The sequence below is a fragment of the Vombatus ursinus genome, unplaced genomic scaffold (genome assembly GCF_900497805.2).
Source record: "Vombatus ursinus unplaced genomic scaffold, bare-nosed wombat genome assembly UNPS02011369.1, whole genome shotgun sequence".
Taxonomy (NCBI): Eukaryota; Metazoa; Chordata; class Mammalia; order Diprotodontia; family Vombatidae; genus Vombatus; species Vombatus ursinus.
The window spans coordinates 4693910-4708839 of NW_020951147.1; the positions used below are offsets into that span (position 1 = coordinate 4693910).

The 14930-nt window shown below is 50.5% G+C and overlaps 1 protein-coding gene across 1 annotated transcript in view; it reads right to left on the reverse strand.

Annotated features, from left to right (window-relative positions):
- The window catches only part of PACS1 (phosphofurin acidic cluster sorting protein 1), a gene marked incomplete at its 5' end in the record, with an annotated part of 90290 nt that overhangs the window by 28828 nt on the left and 46532 nt on the right, over positions 1 to 14930 (reverse strand). Inside the window, one exon of the mRNA XM_027856122.1 lies at positions 336 to 423. Within this exon, the coding sequence (XP_027711923.1) occupies positions 336 to 423 (88 nt within the window). The remainder of the gene's footprint in view (positions 1 to 335; positions 424 to 14930) is intronic.

The window sequence follows — 14930 nt, forward strand, 5'->3', positions numbered from 1 at the left end:
GCCACACATCTGACGCCGTATGCGACATTCTGCACCCACAGCACCCCCCTTAGAAAAGTGAAGTCTGTTCCCTCAACAACGGGGCCTGTTCTTGATAATTTACTGCTTGTCGGCTCTCTCCCAACACACAGACCCCGACAACATTCTTGTCAAGTACAACCCTCTCTGTAAGGTTTGAAGGCGACTTCCCTGAGAAGGGACAGAAACACTAGAGTGCTGCATGTCAGAGGTGATACTGCCCAGCACTCGGTCCCCCAGGACAGAGAGCAGAGCTGCGGGGGGAGGGCAGCCTAGTTGGGGCTTTTTGGGGCGCTCTCAGCGCCCGTCCTTCTCACCTGCAATTTCACTGCGATGACCACGGAGTTCAGGTCTTTGTCCATTTCCTTCAGCATGACGAGTTTCTTCAGGGTCAGGTTGAACAGCCTAGGAAAGAAGAGAAAACAGTCGATGACACAAGGGAGAGAAAACGCCACTTTTCCCAGGAAGGTCCGAGCATCCTTGGTGAAGTGAGTGTTACCGATCCCCTGGCACATGGCACGGCTGCAAAGGCAGCCAAGGGCTCCCCTGCAGAGCAGGGAAGGAGAGAGGACCCTGCTCACGTCTCCTCGTGTGCCCTGGAGAAGTGGGCCCCAAAGAGGTCGCCGGGTTACACGGTCTTAGGCATGATGCCTGGCCCGGAGTAAGCACTGAAATCACTATCTGTTGACTGAGTGAGGTAGGAAAGGGTAAAGTGGTATCTCTTAGTGACTTCAGGGAGCTCCTGCCCCATACGTGGAGAAGGTCCAATCCTTGACCCCTCAGATAGGGTAAAAGAAAGGAGGTTTTCAAAGCCCACTGCCCTCAAGCCAACCTCATGATCTGAGGCTGTGTCAATTATTTTACTGAAATGATTCCTAATGCCTTTCTTGCCTGTGCTGACCCCTAAGTCTGCCCTGATCCCTTACAAAGAGCTACAGTTTCACCCGTGGATGCCTAGCTTTAGTCACCTTCCCCGCTCCCCCCGCCCCGACTTGAGACCAGGAGAAAGTTGATTTTTTGAACCTTCTCCCAGACTTTGCATTTGGGACCAGACTGTCATCAAGCACGTTAGCTCTCCCTTCTTGCCCTCCCCCATCAGAGGAGAAGGCAACTTCATCAACCTTCCAATGACATTCCCTCCCTTTCCTTCCAATCACAGGTTCCTGAGCTAGGAAACCAGGTAGCTCTAAATCGATCATCTTCCGGTCCTTCTGGAAGGTCAAGTGCTGATCGAGTGGGAACACTGGCCTGCTGCTAGGCCCTCCCTGACAGAAGGACCCAACAACTGGCTCGGGCAGCTCCATTCAGGGTCAGCAGTGCCTAGTGAGTGTCCTTGGGTTTGACTGGGTGGGTGGGGAATGGGCGGCCTGACTGCCCCTAAGATCCCCCTCCCACTGGGCAGAGACCCAGGAGGTCTACGTGATGGGAGGTGAGAGAAGAGGGAGGCGAGGATCTCAGCTGAGAGAGTGGGGAGCAGGGAGCCATGGGAAGTTTGAGGGGGGATGAGAAGGTCTGGAACGGCAGCAGTGGAGAGAGGGAGAAGGAGGCATCAGAGGACTGCCAGGCAGCAGTGAGGGCCCAGGGGAAGATGTGCAACATGAATCTGTGGTGAACTCAGTCAGAACGGTTGCACGATTTTCTCCATCTTCGTTCAGAAGCACACGAGAAGGGGTGAAGGCAGAGGAGGGTGAGAGGGATCCGAGGCTGAGGCTTGGCAGGGCGTAATCAGCAATGTGATGAGGGGTGAGGAACTCAAGATAGGCGCACAGTGTAGAGCTGAACTGGTCCCCGAGGAGTCGAGATGGGGAGAAGAAGAGAGGATGGCTAGAGCAGGGAGATCACCTGGGAGAGGACTGAGGGGTCAGTCGACTGGAGGCCACAGTGTGGATGAAGAATACGGTTATGTAAGGGAAAGCAGAGGGAGAGGTGGAAAGTCAACAGATCTTGATCAAGTAAGCGGATTTTGGAATTCTTGGCCATGGGGTGGTACATTTGTGGGTGATGCAAGATTGACGGCATGACCATCTTTATGTGTGGTTGCGGTGGGGTGGAGCAGCTCATGGGAGGCTGAGTAGGTGACGGAACTGAGCGGTCTCGGTGCCTGAAGGAAGGGAAAGGGAATAAGCATTTGCGTAGCACCTACTATGGGCCAGACACCAGGCTAAAACACTTTACAAATATTATGTCAATCTTCACCACCACCCTTCAAGGTCGGTACTGCTAGTATTCCCATTCTACGGCTGAAAGAATGAGGCCACAGAGATTTAATGACTTGGCCAGGGTTACACAGCTAGTTCAGTGTCTGTGGCCAGATCGGAACTCAGATCTTCCTGACTCCAGGACTAGAGCGCTATCTACTGCACCACCTGCCTGCTTGAGAGTCAATACGTATGATGAAGCCCCCGAGTATGAGGGCAGGAGGGGAGGGGCGAAAATCTGTGAGCAGACGCCAAACTCCCTGAGTTAGGACGGAGAGGCCCCCGGGGTCTGCAGACAACAGCTACCAGGATCCAGACTGGCCGGAGGATATGTCATGAACCTCAAAGGAAGAGAGGCTACTGGGTGAAGGAGGCCGAGGGAGAAGCTGGAAGTGACGATGGGGAGCAAGGAGTCCCCCAACCCCCCCACATCAGGACGGGAAAGGGCGGCCAGGGAGGCTGTCGTCAATGAGAGCTACGAGACCGGAGGAGTGGGAGAGGAAAAGATTCAGGGTGAAGGGAAATTTGCTGCCTATGGAACACACCAGAGGACACAGCGGAGGGAAGGCTGGTGTTTGATCGGACCTTTGGGGTGGGAACAAGGAATCGGGTGGTGGGGGATGGGACTAGGATGGTGGCCGACAGGGCCAGAATGGCTGTGATGTGAAGGGTACAAGCAGGTGTGAGAACACTCTGCCAGGTGCATGAGAGGGAAGGCACATGGTCAGGTGAGAGGCCCCTCCCTCCTTCTCTGCCCTCTGAAGGCCGAGATGAGGCAAGAAAAGGTGCAGCAGGAGAAGCTGCTCCAGGAGATGGAAGGTGAGGTCCTCTGCTCTGGGTTTTCAGAATTCAAGCCACATTCCCCATCCTCCACCACAGGAAGAAATGAAAGCCTCCTGAGGGGAAGGGCTGTGTTGTTTTCCCTCTTTGTCCTTCCAGCGCCCAAAGGAGCCCCAGCAGAGGAGGAGACAAGTGCCCATGGAAGGAGGGAAAGCGCTGGAGAAGCTGCAGTTTGATCCCTTCTCTCTCAGAGAGACAGATGCATGTGCAGCGGCCGGCCACATCTGTGGCCCTGGGGGGAGGGCGCACGGGGTGGCAGCGGCCACCAGAGACCCCAGATGGCAACAACTGCTTTTTTCACTGCTACTAAACACATTTCACCAGGGAAACGGAATCAAGATTTTCTCAAGAAGAGATTCTGAACGGGGCGGCGATGACCGTCGGCTGTGTTCAGGTGGAAAGTACAATACGTATTTTTCCAGGTCTTCTGGAAGCAAATACAGCCCGAGAGCCTGCTCTCGCCCGGCAGCCTCCAGAACCCAAGTGGATCTTGGCACGTCTTTCTCCGAGCTGCCAGCGCCCCTGGCAAGCACCAAGGTGCCAACAACATGGCGGCTGGGTCCCTCTCCTTCACAGAGTGCACCAAACCAATGTTCTGAGGCATACATTTGACCATGTGACACCCAGCTCAAAAGCTCTGGCAGATCCCCTTCTCTCTGGGATAAAATACAGACTCCTGGTTGGCGTTCATTAAAGCCTGTCATAATATGACCACCATCTACTTTCCCACCCTTCTGCTACTACTGTTCAGTCCTTTCAGCTGCATCTGACTCTGTGACCCTATTTTGGGTGCCTTGAGGAAACTGAGGCAGAGTTAAACGACACAGCTAGAGTCTGAGGCTGGCTTCCTGATCCCTGGCCTGGGGGCTGTATCCACTGAGTCCCCGAGCTGCCCTGCTTTCCCCCCTCACTGCACCTTACACTCCAGCCAAACTGGTCTACGTTCTGTGCGCCCTAGTCACAAACCAGCATCTCTAGCTGCCACAACTCTGCATGTGCTGTCCCCTGCGCCTCTTGAAATCAAGAGTTCCCTTCAAAATTCTAGCCCAGGGCCACTTCCTGGAGAGAGAAAGGCCTGTCCTCATCTCCCCAAGCTCCCCATAACCTGCCAAAGGATTTTTTATCTACTATGTGTGTAAGCATTTTTTGAATTTTATGTTTTTATTATGAACCTAAAACACCAGAAAAGAACATCTCCATGTGTATGGCAGAACCCAAAGAGGATAGTAAGGGAGACTGGAAATCCCAATTTCATCCCTCCTGTGCTTTGAAAAGTATATAATAAATTCAAACTGTCAGGGCGTGGCTAACACATTTCATCACAGAGCTCACAAAGCAGTCTATATGGAAACGCTTCTTTTTCACATTAAGTTCAGAGTAAAAAAGAAAATCAGCCAATAGAAGGTGGCTGCAGGTAAAGATTGCTTCCCTGATGACACGTGTACCCCCACACCTGACACAGGACTGCTCTACTGAATCAAGCCCATCTGCAAAGAACCATCCACCCAGAAATGAGTAAAATCCATGGGAGGTGATGAGACCCCTTCCCCCATGCTAGAACGTGAAGAGAAAAGAGAAGAGGGCCCAGGACAAGAGCCCCAAGGGACACCCGCAGTCCGTGGCTCGAGCCCCTGCCTCATCCTTGGCCAGCGGCCAAACCCCCTCCATCTCTTTCTCCCCTCCACCTCCTCTCACACCACTCAGATCTCTTCTCCTCTTCCCTTGGGAAGTGAACCTCTTCACAGACATCCTCAGCCCCATTCCATCCCCTCTTCTGCAGCAGCTTATGCCTGTTCTCTCACTAATCTTGGCCTCCTTTAGCTGATCACCATCTTTTCCCATGCCATCTTTCCCTTTCCTCCTGATCCCTAACCTGTTCTTCCCCACTGCCCCCTCCACATCTTCCCTCGACAGGTCACTCACTCCCAGGCCACCATCCCTGCACCGGCTCCACTCTGTCCCTCGCCCATCTTGACTCACTGGCGAGCTGGGTCTTTCTCCCTCATTCCCTTCTCCTGTCTTGAATCATGCCCTGCCACGTCCCAACCTTGGATTATTTCCAGAATCCGTGGACTTTACTCCATTCACATCTGTACGAAGCTCAGCTGGGCTCTCCCTGGGGCCCTTTCCCAGGGCCCACCTTGTACTGGAGGCCACTTGCAGCCAAGTGCCCTCCCTCCCTTCCTCCATCCCTGTCTCACACGTGGAGGTGACCTTCTCTTTGCTCCACGTGTCCCCTTCCATCAAACCTTCTCCAGCAGGTGGCCCCTTCTCTCCTCTGATGCTCCCTCCCCGGCGACTGACCGCTTCCCTGCTATCTACAAATGAGGCAGGTAAGCCATGCAGCAGACAGAGTGCTGGGCCCTGAATCCAAATCCAGCCTCAGACACTTAGGTCTGAGTGACCTAAGGCTAGGTGACCCTAGACAAGTTACCTTACCTGTCAGCCTCAGTTTCCTCACTGGTCCAATGACCTCCCAGGACAGTGAGGATCAAATAAAAGCTTACTGCCTTTCCTCTTGAGGTCTTCGTGACATCACTCACTCCAAGTTCTCTGGTACCTGTCTGACCACTTCTCTTTAGTCTCCTCTGCTCTGTCTTCCTCCAGTTCCCACCTACTAAACAGGGTGCCTCTTAAGGGTCTGCCCTGCGTCTTCCTCTCTTCCCTTCACGCTGTCTCGCCTGGTGAGCTCGTCAATAATTCTCAAAGTCATTTATCCAGCCCTGACCTGTCTCCTGACCTCCAGGCTCCCATCACAGCGGCCCATCAGGCCCTTCACCCTGAGCTTCCTGTGGGCACCGCAGACTCACCAGAACTCATTCTCTTTCCCCCAACACTGGCCCCTCTCCCGAGCTTCCCTGTTCCTGGGGAGGGCATCCTCAACTCCTTCCCATCTGTGCAATAACATAAACAACGTGCTGCCACGTCTGGTGTCTGTCTTCACGGTCACTCTCACGTGCATCCCCTGGCTACAATGTCCTCCCTCAGGAAATAAGGACGATGCGGACATCAAGACAGACAGATAAAAAGAAACAAACGCTCGTAGGAGGGACTGGGGAAAGGGACGCTTGGCGCCCGTCTCCAACGCAGAGCTGAGCAGTTTCAGTGGCAGAAGCTGCTCCCAAAGGGCTCCCGTGGGACAGTCAGTCACTCAGAGTTGGCCAGGGGCCAGGACGGTGCTGGGTACATGGCTCAACATCAGTGACCTGCATGGACACGGAGCCCACGCTCACCAAGCTGCCAGGAGGACAGTTACCAGCCAACAGCCGGCGTTCCTGTAGGCCACAGACCTGAGCCTTGGGTGACTCAAACTCTTCCGTCCGACAAGCCGCCTGACTCCCCTTCCTCCATCCCAACAACCGCCAAGCTCTACTGCCTGATCCTCCCCAGCCTCGGTCCTGTTCCGCTTTCACCAGGCAGCATCAAGGACCACAGCCTAGTTGTCATCAAATGCTCTTGAATTTCTGCCAAATTTCTCTTCCCCAAATCACAACACCGACGGCAAGACTCACTGAAGCTAACCCCTCTACGTCACCTAGATGATTTCATTCTCTTAATTCTCCCTCCTTCCACGGACCATGCTTCCATTTGGCAGAGTGACGTCATGGGCACCAGTGGGCAGTACAGCTGGCTCCGGGGCAGCCGAGGTCCCTCCCTTCCAGGCCCCACATCCCCTGAGTCTGTGATTCTGTTTGCACAGCAAACTTGCCCCATGACCCTCAGCCCTTTTCTTCTTCATTTTTTTTCCTCATCCCTTTTCTAGATGTCAAACAAAATAAAGTGACCAAATCACTTAGTCCCAGAGATAAGTAGGATCGGTCTCACATCTGGAGAATTCAAACCTTAGCATGACCATGGTTACAGGCAGACTGCTTTTTTACCAGAGTTAGCTGGGAGGAAACAGCATGTGTCTCGTCTTCCAAAGTCAGTGCTTCCTTTGATGCTGTGTGCTGGTGAGTGCCCCCCATCCCAAGGCCAAAGGCTGCTTGGGGCTCGCTAGTGGGAAACGGGGGCATGACAGCAGTCAGAGGGCTGGAAGGGGCCTCTGACGCCATGTGATCCACCCAGGACCTCAGTCAGAGGCTCTTCTACAAAAGACATCAATTGATAAACATTCACTAAGCACCTGCTACATGCCAGGCACTGTGGTGATGGGACTGGGAAAGGCTTTGTGTGGAAAATGGTGCCTGGGCCGAGGTCAGAGTCATGGAGGAGCCCGTGTGAGAAGCGAAAGACACCAGCATGGCTGGATCACCAAGGATAAAAAGTAACAAAAATTATTTTTAAAGAAGGTACTTTCAGGATTTCCTGCCAAGATGACTTCCAAATAGGGAGCAGTGCCCCTCCCCCCCACTAATGATCAAAGAACACTGGGAAAAACGACCCTAAGCACCATTTTTCTGCCTTATCTCTACACAAAAAGTCAGACACAGGCGACAGATTGGCAGACTGGCCATCCAGGGCAAAGGGCTTCCCTGAGAAAGCACCGGGGCGGGAGGTGGGGAGCCAGGGATCCAGGCCCACAAGCTGGGAGATTCCCCAGAAAGGACCCTGAATATTCAGTGTTCTGGGAGGCGATCCAGGAAGAGGTCAAGCTGGGTTGTCCACTCCACCCAAAAGGGCAATGGGGGCAGAGCCAGAGGCTGGCTCAAGGCCTCAGTTCAGGAACTAAAGCTGTGAAATGAAGAGACATCCAAGAATGACCACCATCAAAAATCATTACAAATCTAAGCCCTCAAAGGGAAATGGATTTTCCACAAGGACCTGGAAGAAAAGAGGCAAGATACAAAAAGCGAAGAAAGGCTCGGTGAGGAAGAATCAGAAGGAGAGTAAGTGGCCCAGGAGAGAATGCGATCTGCCCACTCGCAGATGGCAGACTGGAGTCTCGAAGAGCGTCGGGACCACGGGCTGAGCTTCTGAAATTCTGGGGCACCAGAGGCCTTGCAGGTACCAGCGACTCTCCCAACTTGTTTTCCTTAAGTACACCCGTGTCAGGAAATACAAGTTATCTGGATAACATTTTGTCCTTTTGTGTTTTGTTTTTCCCGAGAAGCACCCTGACATTTTGTACTTTTAACACTGTGCTTGGCATCAGTGAGTGGATGATGCCAAAAGAAAGTAGCCAACAGCATTTGCCCAAATGGAAATTCCCAGGAAGGAGAAGCCAACGGGTACGAGGCTCCTTGCAGGGATCACTACAGGACAGTGGCCCACCAAGGCCACATCCACGGCTACTAAAGAAGGGCCACAGGGATGGGCAGGCATCAACCCGTGCTGGTGAAACGGTGGCCACATGGGCAAAACTGGCCTCAGACACTTACTACCTGTGGCTAGGCAAATCACTTAACCTTTATCTTCCCCAGTTTCCTTCTCTGTAAGATGGAACAGCACCTACTTCCCAAGGTTGTTGTGAGGGTAAAACAATACATGTAAAGTGGTTTGAAAATCTTAAAGTACTAGACTAACGCTAATTATTAAAATAATTATCAAAATGTATGCAAACATACACACAGTTCACGGATCCCAGGAAGGCTCTTCCTCCCCCGTTACCTCTTGGCTTCCCTTGAGACTCAGCTAAAATTCTGGCATTCTTTGAAAGGCATTTTCTGCGCCCCAGCTCTGTCCCCTCCCCAGGCTCCCAACGCCTTCCCTCTGAGGCTTCCTCTCATTTACATCCTTTATATCCCGTATGGATGTCCACAGTCAAGGTGGAGACAGGATCATCATTATCATCACAATAGCTCATATTTCCATAGTGCTTATTTCGAATTGGGGCCCCCATCATCTATAAAACGTCCAACTAGCTGAGAAATGAAGTCATCCCACGGCCTGCAGCAAACGCAGCATCTCTGGAAGACCTCCTGAGGAGGAACTGCATGGGGCCACGGGATGTTGGAGGGGTCCTGACACGTTCTCTCAACCCCATGGATTCACGGGTTCTCCATACGTTTGTGGAAGAGGGCGCCCTACACTGCCCAGAGGAGCCTGGGGTGTTTGCATCCACTGTGTCCACTGGTCTACCTTAGCAAACGCCCATTTCTCAAAGCTATTTGCAGATGGCTGACTAAATGATCTTAAACTGAAAGCCTTGGCTACTCTGATCAATACAAAGGCCTCATGATGAAAAATGCTATCCACCTCTAGTGGGAGAACTGGTGAACTCTGAGTAAAAATTGAAGCATAATTTTCTCACTTTCTATATATTTTCTGCCTTTTTTTTTGGTGATATGGCTAATACGGAAATAATGTTTTGTATGATTTCACACGTGTGATTTATTTCATTTTGTTGTCTTGTCAGTGGGTCGGGGAGAATTTGGAATTCAATTTAAAAAGAAGAGAACGTTATAAATAAATAGTAAGAATGTTTTGAGAAGAGGAAAAAAGGAGGGCCAAACACACATCTTCTTACATCTTTCTATGAATCTCAGATGGCTCCAGGGAAGATGAGTGCAGGCCCATGGAACAGGAATGACACTTTGTTTCCTCTGGGAGCCCCTCGGGGATGCCAGGGATGCCTTTCTCAATAATCCTTTTCCTTCTATTCCTAGTTCTCCCTCTATTTTAGAAGGGATCCTCAGCACTCACAGTCTTTCCTTATCTGGTGGTCTAGCTTATCAAGACAACGCGATGCTCCTTCCCTTCTCTTGGGTACCTACTCCTTACTGGCCAGCTAATTTTCTGCCCTTCTCCTTGGCAAAGGAAACAAAAGCAGCCCTGATTTTTCTTCACATCTCTTCCACAAGCAGAGGCAGGCAGCTGAAGTCCAACCCTCTCTTCAAATCTGCATCGGGGTCTTCAAACACGTTCTCCAATCCCGAGGGCACACCAGACTGTGCCCCCAAAGAAGAGGGCACCTTTGGCTTCCAAGAACTGACCGACACAAAACCCAAGGGTGTCAGGTCATCAAGTAACTTACTCCTAGCGTGATCAGAAAGTAATTCCCGCTTGTTTAAGCCCCTTGGTCCAACAGCTGGGACTCATCACACTGAACAAATGGCTTATGAGAAACCCAGGGATACCTCAGCAATTGACCCTTACGACATGTTTGCTTGCTGGTGAGAGGCCTAAACAAGATGAGATTTGAGAACAAGGAGAACTGCTTTGCTTTGGAAAAATGCAAAACATAAGAAGGTGCTTAATGAAATGGAAAGCCCAAAAGAGCAGCAGATTATCTTTGGTATACAAAGGGTAGCCAGGGCATGGGGTATAGACTAGGCGGGAGGTTTTAAACAGCCCCTTCAGTAAGTGTGCCCCACCTCCAGAGCAGCGCAGCAGCAGTGGGTAACAGAAAGAAGACCCTGGATTGGGAATCAAAGCCCCACGCTGAAGGGGCAGGTCGGCTCCATGTTAGCTGCTACTTAACCTCTCCTGGCTTCAGGTATCCGATCTGAAAAATGAGGATGACACCACTTGCACTGTCTACACCACAGCTGTGGTGAGGGTCAAAGGACAAAGGAGCTGGTGAAAACGTAAGGCAGCAGACACATGCAAATTATCGTCGTTTTAATACACTCAAGCTAGTCAAGAGTGCTCGGGCTTCAGCAACGAGGGCTACATTCTGGAAAGCAATCCCAACGAGGCCCCCAAACTACTGACCCATAGATACACCACTACCAGGCCCATTTAGTCCGGGCTTGAAGCCTTTTCAAGTTAAATAATTTATCGTCACTGCGGTAGCTGACCTTGACGCATCGCTTCTATTTGACTTGCCCTATGAAGATTCAGAAGCTCCCCTGGCAAGATAAGGCGCTGGACACCGAGGTCCTTTCTGGACTGAACTGCCAAGCTTTCAAACTCTACTGCTGAAAGTGCCACTCCCATGGGCTGGCCACACTGTCCAAAAGCCAAGCACACGTTTGCCTAAAAGACTATCTTAAAGAGAACTCACACAAGGTCAGAAGTGATACAAAGACACTCTCAAGGTCTCTTTAAAGAGCTCTGGAATCACTTACGTGACATGGGAGCCCCTGGCACAGGACCACCCAGCATGGCGTGCCCTCGTCAAAGAAGGCACTGCACTCTGTGAGCAAAGCAAATTACAGTAGCTCCAAAGAACCGTGAGATGCGCTGATTCAGAGCCATCTTCACTCCACACGTTCACATGGACTCCTTGTGCCCGACCTGTGGCACAGCCTCCCTGGCTGGTACTGGTCTGATCAGCCACAGTTGGGCACACTGCACCTTGACCCCAACATAGCGATGCCATTTGGGTCTTCTTTGAGAGCATGAAGGACAACCACCCCCAGGCCCAGACTCCCAAAGAGGTCGAGCAAAGAGAACATGCTTCAGAACAGCAGCCCATCAACTGGGGCACGGCTGAAGGAGTTACACGTGCTGTGAGAAACGGTGAAGGGGGTGGTTTCACAGAAAGCTTAGAAGACGTGTATAGAGCGGTGCCAAGTGAAGGGAGTGGACCAGGGCAACTGTTAATACAATGACAACAGCACCGGAAAGACACACAATTCTGAAAGACTTCAGAACTCTGGCACAATTCCGGAAGACTCGTGTCAACCATGCTGCCTGTCCCCCTACAGAGCGGTGAAAGACTTAAGAGGACAAAACGAGGCACGTGGCAAATGTGGGAATTTGCTCTGCTCGCCTATACTTGCTTGTAAAGGGTTTTGTTCTTGCTTCTGTAATGGGAAAGAGGGGAAGGTGGAAGGGAGAAAGTTATCGATCTGAAAATAAAATAAAATTGAACTGAAACAAAAGTAGCGCCTACATTCAATCAGTAAGTGCTCATTCAGGCCCCACAGTCTTGCACTGCGTATGCTACCCAATAAGTAAAGGACAGGATCCTTGTCCTCAAAGGACTTGCCTTCTAGGCAAGAATCCAGACAAACTTCACCTGAATAATCCAATTCAATCCAACGCTGAGGAAAGGACATGAATTATTCATCGTGCGTGTGCATCTCTGACCCACGGTCTCCCCTCCATTTAGCAGCACAAGGCGCTTGCCCAACTTGCCGCGCTGGGGGCCATCCTCAGTGTTTCCAGATGCCAGTGTGTACCCAGGCTCTCCACCTGCCATCCCATCTTCTTTTTCTCCTCCACATTTCCCCCTCTCTGCCTCTTCTTCCAAGTTCCTCACTGGTTCTGTGTTGCAGCTTGGTTAAACCCACCGTGCCTCTACCCCTCCATCAGCCTCTAGGTATGACTAATTTTTAATTTCTTCGGAGGCTGTAGTGTCCCATGATTCACAGCCATTCAATGACCGATAAAATAGCGGTATTAAAAATATGGACTGCTGTTTATGGGAAAACTTTAGGGATAGGCCAAGGAGCTTTGCAATGTCCTAAAAGCAATTCAATCCCCTCTCCTGGTGCTGATTAATTCTGGGCGCAACATGGTGTCCATCCGTACTGTCTCTCCAAGGAGAGATATTGTTGGATGAGTTCTGTAAGCTGACCAGTCAACAAGCATTTGTGAAGTCAACGTGCCAGGACTGTGCTAAGTACTGGGGATGCTCACAAATCTAATGGAGGGAGACAAAATCAAACCAACATGTACAAAAAAGAGAGACGGGGATAATTTGGAGATAATCCCAGAGGGAAAGCGCTAGTGTTAGGCAGGCACCTCTCACAATCTGGACAACACACTCCTTATCTGCTCGGATTTTCCTGGGTGGATGATTAGGTCAAACTCTTGGGAGGCCACAGATCTCTTCCAGCAGCCCTGCAAAGTTGCCGGGGCTTCCGCTGTGCAACCAGCACAACAACCTCTATGAACAGGTGCATCTGGAGGACCCCCCTCACCCCCACAAAGAATCTCTCTTCAACTGGGACTCTGCCGGATCTCCTCTATCCCAGTCACAAACGCCTTGGGCAAACATCTTTGTCTTTTATGCTTTACGTGAATTTTGTAACCAGAGAATCAAATGAGATGGATAGTAACAGTAACAAAAGCTCAGCACAATACCAGGCCCACAGGAAGTTCTATAGAGATGCCAGCTGCCCTGCCCCTCCAAAAAGCCCGTCTGTCTGGGTAACTCTGACATGTTTGGAAGAGCTCCTCACAAAGAGAGCCTCTACCTCACAAAATAGCAACTAGCACAAGACTGTGTGTTTTCTACCTAGCTCACTCCACTGTGTGACGGTGTAGACATGGTCCGGAGTGCCACTCACACACTGCCGCTCCTTTCCCAACAGCCTCAACGGGTGCGTACTCGGTAAGGTCGCGGCTGCTTTTTAAAGTATTACAAAGTCGGAGATTTCCCCGACACCTCTGAGCCACGCGGGCTCTCCCAGCCGGGCCTCCTTCCCCTGCCATCTGATCCAATTCAGCTCCTCCCCCTCTTTGCAGTGCCCTGGTCCACAAGCCCAAAGGGGATGAACTCTACAAATGAGGTTGTGTTCTACTCCAGGGCTACTGGGGCGGTTCCTTCTCCTGAGCTCTTTGGCACGGATTTCAAATGTTTGCTGACCGAGCCAATTTGGGGCTTTCTTGGTCTCCTTGTTATGACGGCTAATAACAGTCAAACTTCTGCATAAAATTACTATAGTCTGTGTCTATATCCTTTCTTCCTTTGGGATCTCATTTTCACCCTCGATCACTTATAGGTCAAGCTTGACTTGTCTCAACTGCACACCATCTCTTTTTCTCATTTTTATTCTTTCTTCTAGCTTTCTGTTAATTGTTATCCTTATTCAGTAGTCTGATGGTAAACAGACAACTAATTCAGAACTGACTCCTATATTAGTATCAAATTATTTCCTGTCAAAATATAATTATCTCAGGGGCAGCTAGGTGGCATAGTAAGTAGAGCTCTGGCCTTGGAGTCAGGAGGATCTGAGTTCAAATCCAGCCTCAGACACTTAAGACTTAGTAGTCGTGTGACCCTGGGCAAGTCACTCAACCCCCGATCACCTCACCAAAAAAAAGCAAAAAAAAAAAAAATAGTCATCTCATTCTGTCATGTTATTTAGTGCTCACTATGTCCAATATCTACCTAATTCTTTTTATTTTTCATTTTTATTTTCACTTCCAAATTATCTCCTTCCCTCCAGCCTTTCCCCCACCCACTAAGAAAGCAAATATGCAATCAAGCAAAACATTTCCATAATTAGCCATGTTACCAGAGAGAGAGAGACGAGAGGAGAGAGGAGAGAGACAGAGAGAAGTCGGCTTCCACGGGCCATTCAGAGGTGATCGTTCTCTCTCGGGAGGCAGGTCACATTTTTCATCACGGGGCCTTCGTTGTAGTTCACTGTGTTGATCAGAGTAGCTCCACCTGCCACAGTTGATTATTGTTACAACAGGGAAAGAGTGGATTCCAGGCACAGGGAAGGTCAGTACCAATGTACAGAAATGGGCTGTCAAAAGGGACTGAGACATCTGTAATATAATGACCAACTCAAGAGCTTTTTGAAAAATTTATCACATGAACTTGACAAACATCAACAAATATGAACATTCTTTATACAAAGAACGGAAAACAAGGATTGCCTACAACACCTTGAATCCCTACTACATACAATCTGGTAGTTTTTTAACCACTGTTACACTGAAGTCACGCCATTGCAGGTTAATGGTTGTCGATGTGTAAGGAGCTGATTTCCAAAAGAGTCGAGCTACTATTGAGAGGGATCAGAAGGAATGACCCAACCCCCCCCCCCCCCCCCCCGGCCCTCCAGGTCACACTGCCCCTCCTCTAACCATCAGCATTTACAACAAGGAGCCAGGGACAAGTCAGCATCATCAGTAATACATTCAGTCACCGAGTAGTATTTTCAGTACAATATACGTGACAAAACCAAGAGATTTCCTGCTCACAGAGACACTTTTTCATTGGACAAGACAAGCCCAGATTCACAGGCATTTAAATGATCCCCTCCGAAAGCAGCACACAGCAATAGACTTTCTACCACTTGAATT